Raw genomic sequence first — 16,662 nt, 5'->3', positions numbered from 1 at the left:
TATTTATGAATTTGAGGTGAAACCACTTGTTTCTGAGGAAAGTGTTGCCTCAAGAGCTGTAAGGCTTCTTCACTCCTGTTTATGTTGGCTGAAAGTGAATGTTGGGAGGTTGTAAACCAGGTCTGTTCAGCCGTGATTTGGCCATTTGGGGTTGTGAACCAGGTCTGTTCAGCCATGATTTGGCCATTTGAGGTTGTGAACCAGGTCTGTTCAGCCATGATTTGGCCATTTGAGGTTGTGAACCAGGTCTGTTCAGCCGTGATTTGGCCATTTGAGGTTGTGAACCAGGTCTGTTCAGCCGTGATTTGGCCATGTGGCTGCAGGAGCAGACGTGCTGCACCCAGTGGTTGCAATTGAGGAACTGCTGCCTTTTCCATTTTCTTCCTCTAAAAAAGTGATAAAAATCAGACAACATCAGCTAGCTCTCCATGCCAAATGTCCAAGAGTGCAGGGGAGGTATGAAGTGCTACGTGTTGATAACCTGGGTCACGTTCCAGTGAAGCTTACTGACTCTGGATGTTTTGTTGAACAGGGGGATCCAGGCCCCATGGGCTTTCCAGGCCCACCTGGGATCAAAGGCCAGAAGGTAAGATGCTGTTTTCATTCCCATGTAACTCATCCTGGCTCAAATCAGTGCCCACCAGCTGGGTGTCTGATGGTCAAGAGGTGGTAGAAGAACTTTAGGCTCGCTGTTGGCGCTGTGTCTGCTGTACAAAACCTCCCCTTACAACAATTCAGTGGGGTCATCACAGCAGGATGTAAATCACAGCTGTTTGGGTTGGTGTTCTCCAAAAAAGCACAGTGTGCCCCTGTTCAGAGAGAAGTGCTACTAGGGAAGGTAGGCTTACCTGTGAAATGAAACCATTTAAATTCAATTGGGCTCAAATACAGGGTAGTTATATGCTATAATGCAACATATAGCAGTGTTTTTTTCATGTGTTTTCCTGTATTGTGTATTTTGTAGCGCAGAAAAAGCTCTGTGGGATCATGAACTCAGTATTTCTGCATTTGAATTATTTGTCTTTTTCCAAATCTGTGCCTGCATTGCTAAAATAGACTTCAGATGGAACAAGTTCCAATTTTGGGTACTATATAATGCAGTATTTTTAATATGAGAAATTTCAGATGCCATTTACTGCATTTGAGAAGTATATCCAAATTAGCAGAGTCCTGTGAACATAATAAAGCATAATGAAAATATAGATTTGGGAGGGAACATAAAGGATGATGGTAGAGGAAATGGACAACCATAAGAAAATGAGCAAAATAGACTGAGTGAACATAGTTTATGTAGAAGTCACCTGGCACAAATCCAGTAGGCCACTCTGATTAATCAGGTGGTGAGAAACTGGTGACAAAAATCAGCAAGAAAGATCATAGAAAACTGCTACTAAAGGATGTCTTTGTAGAATGTAGTTTGGTGTTGCAAGTATAACAGAAAAACATGTTGTGCTAGGTTTTAATTACAAATACCTAGAAATTCTGGTTAATCACAGAGGGCAGCAGTAGAATGGAAAGGCAGCCTAAGTAGTCCTTGCTGTCATATACAGACTGCTGGGTACAGGCTTCGCTCCTCTGGGTCCCACTGTGCTGCACATGGTAGAAGTCAAACACTTAAACTTGCTACGTTTTAGTTGGCAGTGAATATTTTTTCTCTCATGCAGACTGAATTATTCTTACAACTTGCTGTGTTTTTGAAATGTGCTTGAAGTTTGTAATTGGAAGCTTCAAACCATTCTGTTCCACATTGAGCTTTTAAGTCAGAGAATTATTCTTCGTTAGAATTTGCAAGGTAATTAATTTTTTAAACTGGTACATGTGAACTTTTATTCTTAATTTTCATTTTAGCTTAGATTAAACTTAATTATATGGGTATGCTCAAGAATAGAAACTCAAGCTAGTAAGAGCTAAGAATTTGAAGGGGATTAGCTAAGGTGCAGGAAAAGAAACCTATGTGTGAAAACTGTCTCTCTGGAATGGCACTCACTTTAGCATGGTTTAGTTCCATTCCCAACCAGCACGGAGTGAGTTAGAATGAATTAAGGCCATGTTAACTCTGAATAAAAATATGAACATACTATTTTAAAACATGAGTTAAGAGCAGTTTTCCTCTGACAGAAGTAAAAGGCTGTTGTGCAGAAATACGCACAGCGGAAGTCAGTCTTTCATCACACTTTTTTGTGTGCCTCCTTTTGAGTCTGTCTGTACTGGTGTTAATCAGCTAAAAGGACCCACTTTGAAATAATTATGGTAAATTTTCAGTGAACATTTCTGTGTATAGCTTTCTTTTTTTTCTAGTACAAAATAAACTACTGAGGGGTCTCTTCTAGCTACACCAACTTCTGTTAATTATTTGAGTATGAAGAGCAGATAAAATTCTGTAATGGATGAAATTCATGAGATAAGGGATTGGCTGGGGCTGTAAGAAATTGTAGTTTCCTGAGGCATACTTCAAAAGCTAAAGAGGAGTTACTGGTTCATGCCAAAATTGTCACTAAGCAAAATAAAATTATCTTTTCATTTTAATTATTATCATAATTATATGGTAGTAAAATTGATTTCATGCAGCAGCAATGCTGTTGTGGTCACACAGAAGCTTATCCAAAACTTTGGAATACCTGATCTGCTGAAATCACTTGCAGAACTGCTTTTTGAGACAGTGAGTCTCAAGTCTCCACTGAGTGATGAGTATTATCGTGCTGCAAGGCAGACAGATGTTCAGCATCAGCCAAGACACTCCTGCTGCTCAGTCAATGCCTTTGAGTCCCAGTTTATGATAGATTTCCATTCAGAATAAGGATTGCTTTGGTCTTTTGTCTTTCAAGCTGTAGCTTTTGGACTTGAGTGTTCCCAGTATCTCTGGGAAGGGATGTGGAGACCAGACACTTGGCTTCTGCATCCGTCATGCAACAGTCAAGGCTCCCTTTTAGGCCAGCTTGTCTGGGTATGCTTAGTCTGGTGTGAAGATGTTCAAGAAGGTGGTTCTTATTTCAAGTGTACTGATGGAGGAGGCAGACTCCAGCTCTGTTTTAGTTCTTTTTCTTCAAGACTTAAAATATGCTTGAAATGATTGATGCACAGGGAGTGAAGTTCAAGAGTTTTATCTCTTTCTGTGGTTCCAGCATCACAGAGAAGATTTCTGGGATGAGGCTGTTCTCACCACCAATATAAATTCCAGAGTATAACAGCCAAAATTTGTTCTATGTGAATTTTAAAAAGAGGTGTTGTGGGTCCTGGAAGGTCTGTATTTGCTGAGTGTGTCCTAGAACAGTTTGGGACGACCCTCTACACCCTTCCTCTGAGCTGCCTTGCTCAGAAAGAGCATTGTGACAAGGATTTGGAATGGGGAAATGCACAGTACAGAATCTATGACAGCATCCCATGTATTCATTTGTATAAAAGGGTACAAGTCTGAAACTGCCTTTAAGCATACTGATGTCTTGAAGTTGTCTAAACTGCCAAGTTTTCTTACTTCTTTAGCTCAGTTTTCATATGAGCTGCTAAATGTAAACCATACTAACTCTGCAGGCAGACAAATCTGGATTTTTTTCTTTGATGAAAAGAGAATAGAGTAGAAAAAGAAGGTCTATTTTTTTCTGTTTAATTATATTTATCACAGATTTCTTTCTTTACCTGCAGGGTCTTAAGGGCTTCCCAGGACTGCAAGGGCCACGGGGTGAGCAGGTGAGGGATGCCAGCACAGAGGTCTGTGGATGAGCCATCAGGATGGGAGAATGGATGCTCCATTAGAAGTGATCAATATAAGTGAGCTGTGTGAACTGCTCAAGGAAATATTGGACAAGTTTTGAGCAAGAATTCAGATTGTGTTGAGATCAGCATGGTGAATAAGTTGTCTAAATGAAATGGAAAAGCTTATCCAGCTTGTTTTTTAACTACCACACCAACTGGAAGGATGTTGATGTAAAATTCTTGTAAGAGGCACATTTCAAACCTCTACTGATTTAATGCATTTTACATCTCTTAGCATGTAGGAAATGAAGCATTTCTTAAACTTCCATGTCTGTTCAGGCAGAAATCTGAATGTGATTTCAAAGATATGCAATTGCTGATGTCTCTTGTTAGCATTTATGATGCTCCTAATGCAGAGTAGGTGGAAGGGTCTCCTTTTGGATCACACTGAAAAGGAAATGGTGATGATAGCTGATGGTAAACACCTGAAAGGAGATGAAAACTCAAGGACATAATTCATGACTTTTCTGAGTTCTATGCCCAAACCTTAACTGAATGAGTGGTGATTTTTATTGCAGCCTCACAGGATGTTTTCTGTGATGACTGTAATCTATCAGTGAGATAGAGATAACAAGTGAGGAAAAAAAGTTGATTCATGACATCAGAAGAAGAAGGTGAGAGAGTTGTGTGCATTCATGATTTATCCAGTGCTATATTGACCTGATTTTGGAAGAAACAAAACAAAAATTGGCTTTGTAAGGACACAAGGATTCTTTAATTGAAAGTTTAATGTATTTGTTTCGAATACATCTAAGACCAGTGCAATTACCTCATTGCTTCCTATAGACCTCCTGAATTATTTTTGAATTATGGAAATAAGGCATCCACTGTTGTATTTTACAAAATCTTAGATATTTTTAAGGGATATGTGACTGAAATTGGCAGAGTTACTTATGTATGATGAGTCAATTTTTGGGTGTTCAGTGTAGCTTGCTTAAAGAGTGATTTTTCCATGTGCTTAAGCTGTGTCATACGAGTAGATGTTAAAAGAAAAATGATAGAACAGACTCTAAACCTGATGTTAAACATGTTTGTTGTTTATTTTCCTTTTCTTTCTTCCTTTTCCACTTAGGGCATTCCAGGAATGGCTGGCAGTATTGGGGCAGTTGGTTACCCTGGCAGGCAGGTGCAGTAACTATACAAATGTCTTTGCATTTTATTTTTTGTTTTTCTCATTTATTCTTTTCACAAGTACCATATCTAACTCTTTTGAAGCTACTAATTATAAAAATGTATTTTTTTACATCCTGTCCTTTTTCTGTGAAACAAACCTCTTTCTCTGGTAGTGGCTTGGAAGGAATGTTGAGTCTCATGTCTTTTAAACTTGGATGTGTTAGATGCAGTAATGCTGTTCCTTTCTGAAGTATATAAATGGCATTACCAAAGAGCTGAATGTCTGAATACTTTACACTCCCTTCATAAAATTCATGTGGTTCTGTGTGCTTTATCTTCTTTGTCTGTCTGTCTATCTATCTACCTCTGGACTTTCAAGTCCAGAGGCAGCAAGAAACTGTCTGTTCCTCCTGAGTTTTCACCAGTGTGTTTATTTCACTGCTGAAACTATTTCTTTAGTCCATTGGGGAAGGGGAACATTAAAAGTTTGGTGGTTTTTTCCAGCTGGGATATATTAGGACAACCAATAAAGCCAGAAAGCAGCCTTCTTTACACAGAAGTACTTATATAAATATTGATTAATGCATAAAGTAACAGACACCTCAGTACAGTAATACAAATAAGATAAAAAGTAGAAATGCTCAGCATCTTCCTTGTGTAAAGGTCTGTGAGCCAATTGACTACGACTGACTCTGTGGTTTTGTATCTGCTTAAAGGGTGAATTTCACCAATACTTCAGTGTTTTGCTGGATTAAGTTTGTAGTGGCTATGTATTTTAAAGTTCCATTACAAAGTTTTGTAGAGTTTTCTGTTCAATCACATAAAATGTTTGGAGCATTTGGACCACATATGCAATTCTGACAGCAGCTTGAACGTAATTGAAATGTGTCCAAATACAAAAGCTCATAAAAAATCCTGTGAAATTATGTCACTGTAAAGCCTGATCACTGTGTCTGGAAAAAAACTTTCTCCCAGAAGAAATAATTTAATGTAATGGAAGTTTCAGTCATGATCTGTGTTTCAGCCATGCACTAGTGGGAGACTTTTCTGAGGGGACCAGGGGACCACTTGATGACACCTTCTTCACCCTCAAAAATGTCAAGAATGTATTGCCAGTTCAGAGTCAATAAGTGCTGCTGCAGTTCTTTTACATAGGACATATCTGGCTGTTTAAAGTTAATTAATTACAACTCCTGTCTTTTTGTAACAGGGCCTAGCTGGACCAGAAGGTAACCCAGGTCCTAAAGGAGTAAGAGTAAGTAAGCATCTCAAGCATTTTGATATCCCTGTCTAGTTTTAGCCACACAGTAGGTAAGAAAGGGGCTGAGGAATTTCACTCAGCTGTGCCAGTTGTATGCCTGCAGAACCACACTACCTTTACAGAACCTAACCTTCTTTACAGAACCTAACCTTCTTTCAAAATATGTGCAAGAGTTTATTTTTTTTTTTTCCATGGAGAGCAGTTTTCCATTGTTGCCCTTCCTCTCACTTGCATGCAGGAGAGAAAAGAAAGCAATGCTGGGTGAGAGGGCTGAGTGGATGCTTCTCAGGCCTGGAGCATTATTTCCATAATGGAGGCTGTCAAGAAGGGAGACAGATCTGACATTTGCAATCTGTAACAGCTACAGAAGTAGATAAAGGGAAACAGTCTTGTCACATAAAAACCATGAAAGGGATCTTGGGATTTTAGAATGATTCAGTCATAGTTATATGTATCCCAGGCACTGAAGATTCTTAATGCTCAGTGCATTCAAAGTTTGGTTTTGGTTATTCTTGGAAGCAAAAAAGATTGGTTTTTATTCCTGGCTGCTCTGGGGTTTTCTCTGTGTGTGTGCCTTTTATCGTGCTCCTTCTTGGTGGTTTGGGATTTTTTGAGGGTTGTGGGTTTGTTGGTTTTTATTTTGGTTTGTTTTTTGGGGTGGGAGCTGTGTAATTTCGTTTTCTTGGAGTAGACACATGAGCATGCCTACACATGCTTGTGCATGGCTAAGGATTTCTTCAGACTGACTCTCACCCTCAAGGAGAAGGCACAGGTTTCCAGAAACCTGGATGCTGCTGGTTGCATGTGGGGTTGGAAGGAGGCTTTTGGTGGGTGTTTTCAGGCCCTCAGCTCATACACAGGTTGCTCAGCAGTGTGTTGTGTTCTCAAGTATCAATTAATATAATCTTACTGTGTTGCAAGAGTTGCTTTTGTCTTGTTTTTTCTGTGTAGTTATTAGAAGCCTTTACCTGCAGCAGCTTCTCAAACACATGTCTGGGGGTTTTGGAATGTTTTTTTTTTTTTTTTTTTAATGCCACTTTTGATTACAGTGATGGGAAAAATTAGTTTGGCAGCATCAAGTGCCAACAGATATTGCACCCTCAGGGATTGCTTCTTTTATGTTTCTTCAGTTTATTTTTGTTCAGATTCTCATCTGCATTTTGACTTGTTCTCCCTTCAATGAACAAGATATAAGTGATCCCAGTCACTTCCCTAAAGTTACTGCTTCTCTGTTTACACAAAGCTAAAAATGGCCAATGCAGGAATAATTTTAGGGAAAACACCTTAAGGCTAAATCTTGTGTATGAATTCTAAAAGTAACTTGCAGTAAAAATGATGACACAGCCCTCCTGACACACATTCCTGTGCCATGGAGGTGTGTAGCAACATGATATGAAGTATCTATATTAGAGCTTTAGGTTTAAAATATTTCTGTAATCAAACTGTGCTCTGCTTCTCAGCTGTTTTAAGTAACTGCAGAAAGTAGATGTGCCTTTGTTGTCCTTACTCTCCTTAGGTCTGGATGACAAGGTAGGTACCATCTTCCATAATTAAAAAAAGATCAACCTCCAAGAAATTAAATCCTAGTCACATTTAAATTTCTAGAGCTTCGCTGGTAGTTTCAAATGAGTTTGAATTTAATCCCTGTCTTGAACCCTAGCTGACCAGTACTTGAAATCAAGCACTGTTCTTGCATTTTTAGGGTTTCATTGGACCTCCAGGTGTGGCAGGACAACCAGGACCTGAAGGAGAAAGGGTAGGCCTAATGTTACATTGATGAAACGTTGATGTTTGTGTGTAATGCAGTATATGTTAGAATGGGGGGAAACATACAAGGTTTAACCATTTGTTTGGTTTGGGTTTTTTTTCCTGGTTAAAAGCAAAACTGATTTGGAGAAAATGAGATGAATAGGACATACCCAATTAGTCTAATTAATGAAATGCCTTGGTGCTAAAGTAAAGTGGGGAGCAGCTGTAAGGTATTAGTTCACTTTAATCTACAGCTGCAAGGATTGGGTTTTTTTCTTTTTCTTCAGCAAAGTGCGAATGAATATTTTTCATTTAAGCAATTTCTGACAATAATTAATATTTGTCTCTTGTTGGAGGATCTTTGCAGTAGAACCAGCCATGGAAGTGTTAATCTCTATCACTCTGCTTGAGCCTTTTCTTATTGCACTTGAGCCAAAAGGCTGTCTGGGCATGCAGAGTGATGGAAGCAGGAGAAGGCTCTTTTCCACAATTGTTCTGATATTGCCACAGGAAGGGCAGGCAAAGTTTGTCCTTCTGCTCCAGGACATTGGCTCTGGGATACTTTGCTCAAATACTTTTAAATTTTTTTTTTAAATGGTGCTCCTCACACCCTGTTGTTTCCAATCAAATGCAGGTTTAATTACTTGAAGTATTGAAAATCTATTAATGATGGGTTATTTCTTTCTTAGGGTATCCCAGGGCTCCGTGGAAAAAGAGGTCCTAAAGGGAGACAGGTAAGGATTCTAATACTTGTTACAATTCCTGCTGCCAGTCAAAATCCACCTGGACTTCACTCTGTAGCTTTAATCAGCTGAAAAATGTTAGTTTTATTTTTGTGCATAAATAACTTTCTATCACTTTCAATTAGTACTTTTCAGAACTGCAGATTCTGTGCAGGTTATGAGCACTAAAGAGTGGAAGACTTACCACTGTGAGCTTTGTGGCAGGTTACTGGTATCAGCTAGGAGGAGGCTTAGAGGTGACAGAAGCACACAAATGTATTCTGTAAAATTGATGTTAGCATGAGGTGCAGATATGATGCAAGCTTCACAAGTCTGGTGCTGGTTTGGATGAAAATCAGCTTCTTCTAATGTCTGATATTTCTGGACTGTAGTAAATTAAAGCTGTCCTCTTCTTAACATGTATTTCTACAGCTGAGAATAAACACAAATCTGCCAAGTACACATTATCAAGGTTTACATATTTCCTGTGGTGTGTCTTCAATGTCAAATGTTTTGTTTTCTGTTGCAACCATATTATTTTAAGTCTTTGAAGCTATCCAGGAGTTTCCAGTTTTAACTTTCTTGTGGTTTGAGATTGGAAAACACCATAGGGCTCTCCAGCTGTGCAGTCAGTTGTACTCAGCAGTTCAGATGATTTTCATCTACCATGAACAAATTTGTCCAGCAGCAGTATGATGATCATCATCTGGCCCTTGATCTATGCTATGGAAGTTGTAGAGGATTCTGTTTCATTGTGTTTTGTTTTCCGTGTGATCTAACACCAGCCAAAACAGTCACCAGCCTACAAGAATTGCTTTGATATAAAGAAAGGCAAGCCAAATTGCATTAAGTCTAGAGACTGCTCTTTCTGAAGCTGCCAGGAGGCCATATTGCAGTTTGCATGTAATCTGAATAAATGCCACTCTGTGCATCTGCATGTTGGGCGGGAAGGTCCCTGCGCCATCGGTCCCCGGCAGAAGTTGGCAGTGTCTTGTGCCCCTGAGTCACAAGCAGCATTTAAAAGGGAGAAGAACCTGGATGGGAATCAAAGGCTGATGCTCAGTGTGAATTGGAAGGGGAGGTGACAGCAGAGTACAGTAAAACACATTTTGCCTGCTGCCATCAGTCTCTGGGGCAGGTTTCAGTGAGCATTCTGCCTGCCAGTGCGATGGTTGGTGTAGGATTTGTCCCAGTCCATAGCAGGCTGTTGGTGCTGTGGTCAGCAGTTATTTTCCATTTCCAGTAAGAGCAGAGCTTCTGTCAGTGCCTGACTATGTTCTGTAAGGACTTTTGTTTGCATAAATCTGCTCAGAGAGGATTCACATAGGTGGCAGAGCACCAAAAGCACCTCTGCAGGATGTCTGTGATTGCCTTCGTTCAGTACTGATTTCTTTGTAATGTCATAATTTCCTCAAACCCAAGGTTCATTCCAGCTCCTTTCTATGATCTATAAAGTACTTATTTGACTAAAGGCTACTAATGTGGAGAGCAGCCAGGAGAGAAATCACATGGGAACCTGGCTTGAAGTACTTTGCTGGATCACAAGCTTAGAGAATACATGTTATTTTAACCCCCAAAACAATGATAGCTGTAATGACAAAGTTTTTTGGCACTGTGCCCTGGAGTTGACAGTGCTTTGGGGTAGGGCACTGTCACTAAAAGAAATTTGGCATGGGAATTCTACAGTGCCTGAAGCCAGGGTCCTCACCTTTTGTTCTAGGGTACAACTTATTTTTTTGGACAAAACTGTCCCTAATAGTACTTGAGAAAATAAAAACCCTGTCTGACTGGTAGAGATCTTTTTGAAAGAAATGAGATTGAAATATAATCTCATTTTTGGAAAGCAGTTTTAAGGTATAGAAGTGGATCATACAAGTGAATCGTAAACATTTATGACTGACAAAATGCTGCTACTTAGTAGGTTTATTGAACAGTTGTTCATATTTGTAACATTTCTGGCATATTTGAAATGGTACAAAATATTCAATTCCCTGAACCTATAGAGTGAGGATTTGTTTTAATTTTATATTTGTTTTGCATACAATATCATTTAAAGAAAATATTTCATGGTAGAAGTATATGTGTTCAATTTCTTCCTGTTGGCTAGCTCTGCAGTATTTCTAATGCATTTTCTGTCCTGTTAGCATGATGCATTTTGCTTTTATTTGGGGGAAGATTTTTACATAGTTTTCTTCTATCTGTGATTAGTTAAAACCTCTTGTCAATGTGTCAGAACAGACCTTGTAAATTTTACCAAGAATTCAGTAAGTGAGTCCATTTTAAGTGTAAAAACAGTTCAGGTTCTGTTTTATATTAAAGTTATGAATAATCATCCTTTGTATGCTTAATAATAATGTTAAATGATAGTATTGATTTAATAAAACAGTTGTTGCACAGTAGTTTTATTATATTGCTTCCAGTTTTATACTTTTGTGACTGTTCATTTTGCTTTCATTTTTCTACTTACTAAGATAGATTTTTCAGTATCAGTCCAAAAACACAGGCTGTTGAGAATGTGATTATAATGACTGGGTGATCTGTCACTTCTGTAATTCTTGCTGTGCTGGGATTGTGCTGTATCATTTGTGATTGTGTGGTTGGTAAAAATGTCCCACAGGATCCTTCATTTCCCCTTTGAGGCCTCGTTTGTAGTTTCAAAAATATATACATGTGTGTTATGACAATTCTGCCTCTTCCAGCATCTACCAATGGTAGGCAGTGCAACCCAAATATGCTGTTCAGGAAAGGGACATAAATTAATCTTTGGCTTCATCCTCTTAGCTGGTAGCTTTTAACAACATAGTCACTCTCAAATAGCCGTTTTTCATATGTAAAACTGTACACACATTTTGACAGCTGGGAAAATAAAAAAAGACTAATGGTGTACAACCTTCAGAATCAACTAAACCTGCTTTATTGACCATTACCTAAGAACCTCTACTTTTTAAATTGTAAGGTGGCAAAAATATGAAGACCTGTATTGTCAGATCTTACAGCTATAGATTATTTGTGAGCTCTGTGATCAGATGCTGAACAAAAAATTCATAGCAGTGAGAGGAATTCCTGTGTTTAGCTTTTCTGAATCAACAGGAGAAAGTAGAAAAAATCTCCACCTAAATTCAGCCCGAAAGATGCTACAGAAGGCTGTCTCAGATTACTTCACATTATCATGCATGATGAGGAGAATTAATAGCTATTCAGTTGTTTCAACATATTTTGGCAGTGTGCATGCGTGTACATGTGCGTAAAATGGTGCCTTCCTTTTTATAAAAGTTTGCCTTGTTACTAAAGCCAAATATGGCTTAAGCAGTGCTTAAACTACTTTGATTTATGGTATGATTTTTCCATCTCCTTGACACAGTTTTATCTTGTCTCCCTGACTACTGTTGGAATACTATTTCATGGTGATGTAGATGCCCCAATTCATTGAGGAAAGACACTGCTGCAGCAAGTCCTGGGCGCTGCGTGGGTGCCCTCTGAGCAAAGCAGCTCTGAGAGCCCAGATGAGTTGTACCTGGGAGCTGCAGCAGGGTTGAACATGGTCTCACTGAGGGGAAAGGTTAATGCCTCCAAGAACTGTCCCTGATACACACAGAGGGTAAGAAAATACTGCAACACTGAAAGGACAAAGAAGAGCATTTCACATAAAAATTATTGTAAGGATGAGATTTGCTCCTTTTCTCCATGGAGGTGGATTAGTAGTGCTCAGGTTTTTTTGTGGCTGATTTCTTGAGGTCAGTGCATCTCTCTGTTATCTCAGTACTCTAATAATGCTGTGAGGCATTTTTCAATTCCAAGAAAAGTCTCTTTGCTTTGAGTGCTGTAGCTTGGATTTTCCCAGGTAGAATCCATTTCCAGCTTAGTATTTTGAAAATTTTCTGGTAAACTCCTATATAGATCTTACTCTACTGTAGCTAAAAAATTATTTTGACTTCTCAATAGATCTGCATCTACCTCCCTCCTCCTAATTTTATAGAGTGAATATATAGCAATCATGAAAATGTTTCATGGTACTGCTTCAAACTAATAGCATGAGTTTCTAGTTAGCTACATGTGGCTCTTCCAGTAAAATAGTCAGATCTGCCTAGTAATACCAAACTGATAAAAATTAATTTTAAAACCCCTCACACCAATCTCCCACCCACACCTCCCCTATAAAATCACACAAAAAATCAAATAAGTTTTCCCCCAGCAACTTCTATGCTTCTGCAGTGGGCAACATCTGAAAGAAGTAAAGCAATTTTCAAAACCCTAACAGGAAGGACAGAAGATTAGAGCCAGTAAAGTGGTGGAATTCCATTCCATTTTCTTTCTGAAGCAAGAAATGGAAATTCTGTTTTAAGCTTCAATGCTTGGCTTGGCAAATCAGATTTCTTTCCTGTTCCGATAATCTAGTCTGTGAAGTCAAAACTCTCATAAAATAAATGAGACTTTACTGTGCCTTGAGTTATTGTTTCAGGGCCTAGATGCAGACTCAGGCAAGTGTTGCCATCGGTTAGAAAGATGAAAATTTTGATTGCTAATGAATATGAGATCTCATACTGAGATGCTAACCATGAATATTTGGGGATGAGTTAAGGAAAGAAGGACAGAGGTTTTAGAGAATGTTGAAGCTAACAGGAAAAACAAAGAGTTAGGAAAACAGGCTCCAAGAAAATTCAAGTAATACTTGTTTAATATTGCTCTGAAAGTAATTCAATTGTCTGTTTTTTCCATGTGTTTCCATTGTGTATATTTTTATCATTTTGGCTTTATGACTTTAAGAGGCAAACAGATATCACTGTTCTGTTCATTTGAACTGTGTAGCTGAAACTTCCTGCTTTTCCCATTCCTCCATCACACTCCCTCAATCTATTTAGGATGTCTTAATTCTCCAAATCTATACGGATTCAGTGTTCAGACCACCTTTCATGTCTTGAATAATGAAGAACAGGTATTTTCTATTCTGCTTTAGGGTTTTCCAGGTGACTTTGGAAATAGAGGCCCCCCTGGTCCAGATGGAAGTCCTGTAAGTATTGAATTGTGTCTTGATTAACATGATAAAATTTATGAAACTCAATGTTAACTCCTCTCCAAAATTAAAGGAGACTTTTGCTTCAAAAGAAGTGTCTTGAAAGCCACAGGAAAATTTTGGACTGTTAACTTTCCCATGGAAACTGCTAGGAAACTACTATAATAAGTATCAAAAAGAGGAAGAAAATATTCAGAGAGAACACATTTTCCTCTGCAGCATGTGCTGACTACCTTGAGAATCAGATCTCTTGCTGTCCTCGTTGCATGAGTGATGAATGTTCTGTCTTCCAAAGTTCTTGCATTAGATGATTTAATGTTGTTTTTTTAAACCATTATTCTAAGATCACCTTAACAAAATAGGATTTGGCCTGCATGTAGAACCCCAGCTTATGTGTGCTTGTGCATTTGCTAGTTGGTTTCATCCTTTGAACTGGTACTGAACACAGTCATGCTAGCCTGTCATTTAGTGCACTGTAATCAGAGTGATCCCAGCTTTGTCCTTGGCAGTGTGTGCCCTTGCACTGTGGTGTGCAGCCTGCTGTCACCTCACTTCACAGGCTGCCCTCAAAGGAGCTCTGCTGTCTTGCTCTACTTGTCGGGAAACTCTGGCTGCAGACTCCAAACTCAGGTTTCCTTTGGTGTCAAAAACCAGTGAAAGGCTTTGGGCAAGAGAAGAGAACAGCAGTAACTGCTGGGTAAAGAGCAGCTGATTTAAATCCTGTTGTATTGTTGGGTGCTCCTTTGGAAACTGCTATCGGTTTGTGTCGAAAGATGTTTCTGATATGGACCAGAGTCATCAGCTAGACAGGGTTTCTCTGTTTTTTGAAGGTCTGCCTTTACACCCATCTTAGAAACTTATTTTAGAAAGCTGACATGAATTTTGCTGGTGAGTTATCAGTGTCTGGTGTGAACATTTTGGGACACAGGAAAAAATTTCTCACGCATTTCTGGTCCCTAAGGCAAAGCTTCCCTTGTTGGAATGTCAGGTGATATGAGTTTGGTTTTCTTCTTGAAAACCCACTGAGGGCTTGAGTGTCACCAGCTGCTTTGCAGATGATATTAAAAGGTGAGTTCTTCCCTCTCCTCCTCGTACTCCCAAGTCTCCCTCCATTCCTGATAAAGCAGATACTGTCTTTCCACCAGATCTGCAGAACCCTGCTTTAATAGAAACAAGCTCAGGAAGCCTGGATCTGAAATGACAGACTTGCACGTTACAAAAAGCCCGTTTTACTGGGAGCATTTGCAAACAAGTTCCATCTAATCTGCCAAGACAGCTGCTGATCCTACTGCCTCCTCTGACAGGCAGCAACCCCTCTGCCCTCCTGCCCCCGGGCTCACCCTGCAGGGCTTGTTCAGGCAAGGGGCCAGCGCTGCAGCTGCAGGGTCTGCAGCGCTAGTGGCACACGTACAGAGCCTCTCTGTCAGCTGGCACTGGGGACCAGGGGCTGCCTGGGAGGCCTGGGGCAGCAGGAACTTGAAGGGAAGGCATTTCTTCCCATGTGCTGATTTAACACTAATGGCATTTGTCTCCATGCCTCATTTCTTCTGCTTAACTGGCTGATGCCATCCTTCCTTTCCAGGACACCTCTCAGTTCTCTGAGGATGTCAGTCTGCCTTGGAGGACGTTGCTGGAGCGTTCAGCTTCCCCTGGATAGTTTAGAGCAGGCTGGGGACAGTTTGAAGGCAGCCAAGGAGGGAGGAGAGCACCAAGGTGTCCTCTGAGCCATGTGCAGGGACAAATTCAGGATGGGCTTAGCTTTGCTTGCATGAGACTTCCCCTTCCCTGTGGTGCCAGCAGGCTGCAGTGGGCCCTGGGAATGTTTTCCACTCGGGAGCAGGTGCCAGGTGTTGGCTCAGCTTGCATGAGGCACGGTGACCTGGAGGACTGCAGTATCTGTTTCACGTAGGGCAGAGACTTGGCAACTGCTTTTGGCAGTGTTTTAGCCTCTTCTGAGTTAAACTGTGGCAGAGGCAGTAGTGAAGTACTACTGAAATTTAAGCTCTATGTGAAGTACAAATACCGTAGTTTGTATCAAGAAGTAGTTTTTAATTAAGAGAGATAATAAATTTTTAATTTACAGAGGTCTTTCTATGGACTGAGATGGTGTTCTTATTTATTTTTCAAAGGACTCTTAATAAATTTTTCACCCTCAAAAAATTGCTTTTTTCTCCCTCACTTTAAGTATCATGATTAAAAAAATCTCATATTCCTATATTAAGAGCAGAAATGTTCCCATGATGCAAATATCTGGTGATCTAATTCTACAATTCAGGGATTTTTACTGAGCATACTTCTCTATACAGTGATAAGCTGTCATTCTTTGGAAATCCTGTAAAAATCAAAACTGACTTGCTTTGTAGGTCACTTTTATCTTGGTTCTAGGATTTCTTTTTAAATGGTAAAATTCAGGTAATCTAAGATTAACTTTCTTTAAAGGGAATTGTTGGTGGTGTTGGTCCTCCTGGATTTCCAGGACTGAGAGTGAGTATACTTTTATTACTTATTTTGATATGGCTGCATTAGAGCATTTGTCTTGTGCTTCCCACTTTTTGTGTAATAATAAAAACAATTATGAAAATTCAAGGATTTAAATTGCTTTTGCTTTAGATAGCCATGATTTTAAATAATATCACTAAAAACTGCTATCATGTTGGCAGCATGGAGCACTTCTATACTTGGTGTGGATTTGTATGCTTGTTTCTGACCCAGTGTGTTTGGGTCTTTTATTTGAAATGACCAAGTTTGCTAGTTTATAGCACTAAAGCCAGTGTGAAGGGTGCAATGACCTCAGACATTTTAACGACAGCAGTCCTCATTGGTTCCTGAATATGGCTACCAAAGCCAAAGCAGAATTAATTTCTAAGAAAAATTACTTTATCATGTTTACAATATTATATTAATTTTAAAAAATATATGTAGAATAAGGCTGTGATGCTCTCTGTGGAGTTGTACACAGTAGTTGTATCTATCAATTGTGCCAGAGAAGCTCTGAGTCCTACAGAAGGTGAGAAAGACTTTCCTTCTGAGTAGTCTCACTTCCTTATGTTTTTTAA

The 16,662-nt window shown here is 39.4% G+C and overlaps 1 protein-coding gene across 1 annotated transcript in view; it reads left to right on the top strand.

Annotated features, from left to right (window-relative positions):
• The window catches only part of COL24A1 (collagen type XXIV alpha 1 chain), a gene marked incomplete at its 3' end in the record, with an annotated part of 117,400 nt that overhangs the window by 26,492 nt on the left and 74,246 nt on the right, over positions 1 to 16,662 (top strand). The window contains exons 7-14 of the mRNA XM_084211809.1: positions 533 to 586; positions 3,640 to 3,684; positions 4,823 to 4,876; positions 6,074 to 6,118; positions 7,827 to 7,880; positions 8,563 to 8,607; positions 13,550 to 13,603; positions 16,046 to 16,090. Of these exons, the coding sequence (XP_084067935.1) occupies positions 533 to 586; positions 3,640 to 3,684; positions 4,823 to 4,876; positions 6,074 to 6,118; positions 7,827 to 7,880; positions 8,563 to 8,607; positions 13,550 to 13,603; positions 16,046 to 16,090 (396 nt within the window). The remainder of the gene's footprint in view (positions 1 to 532; positions 587 to 3,639; positions 3,685 to 4,822; positions 4,877 to 6,073; positions 6,119 to 7,826; positions 7,881 to 8,562; positions 8,608 to 13,549; positions 13,604 to 16,045; positions 16,091 to 16,662) is intronic.

This window comes from Fringilla coelebs, assembly GCF_963513975.1.
Source record: "Fringilla coelebs genome assembly, chromosome: 9".
NCBI lineage: Eukaryota > Metazoa > Chordata > Aves > Passeriformes > Fringillidae > Fringilla > Fringilla coelebs.
This window is presented reverse-complemented; position numbering and strand designations above follow the sequence as displayed.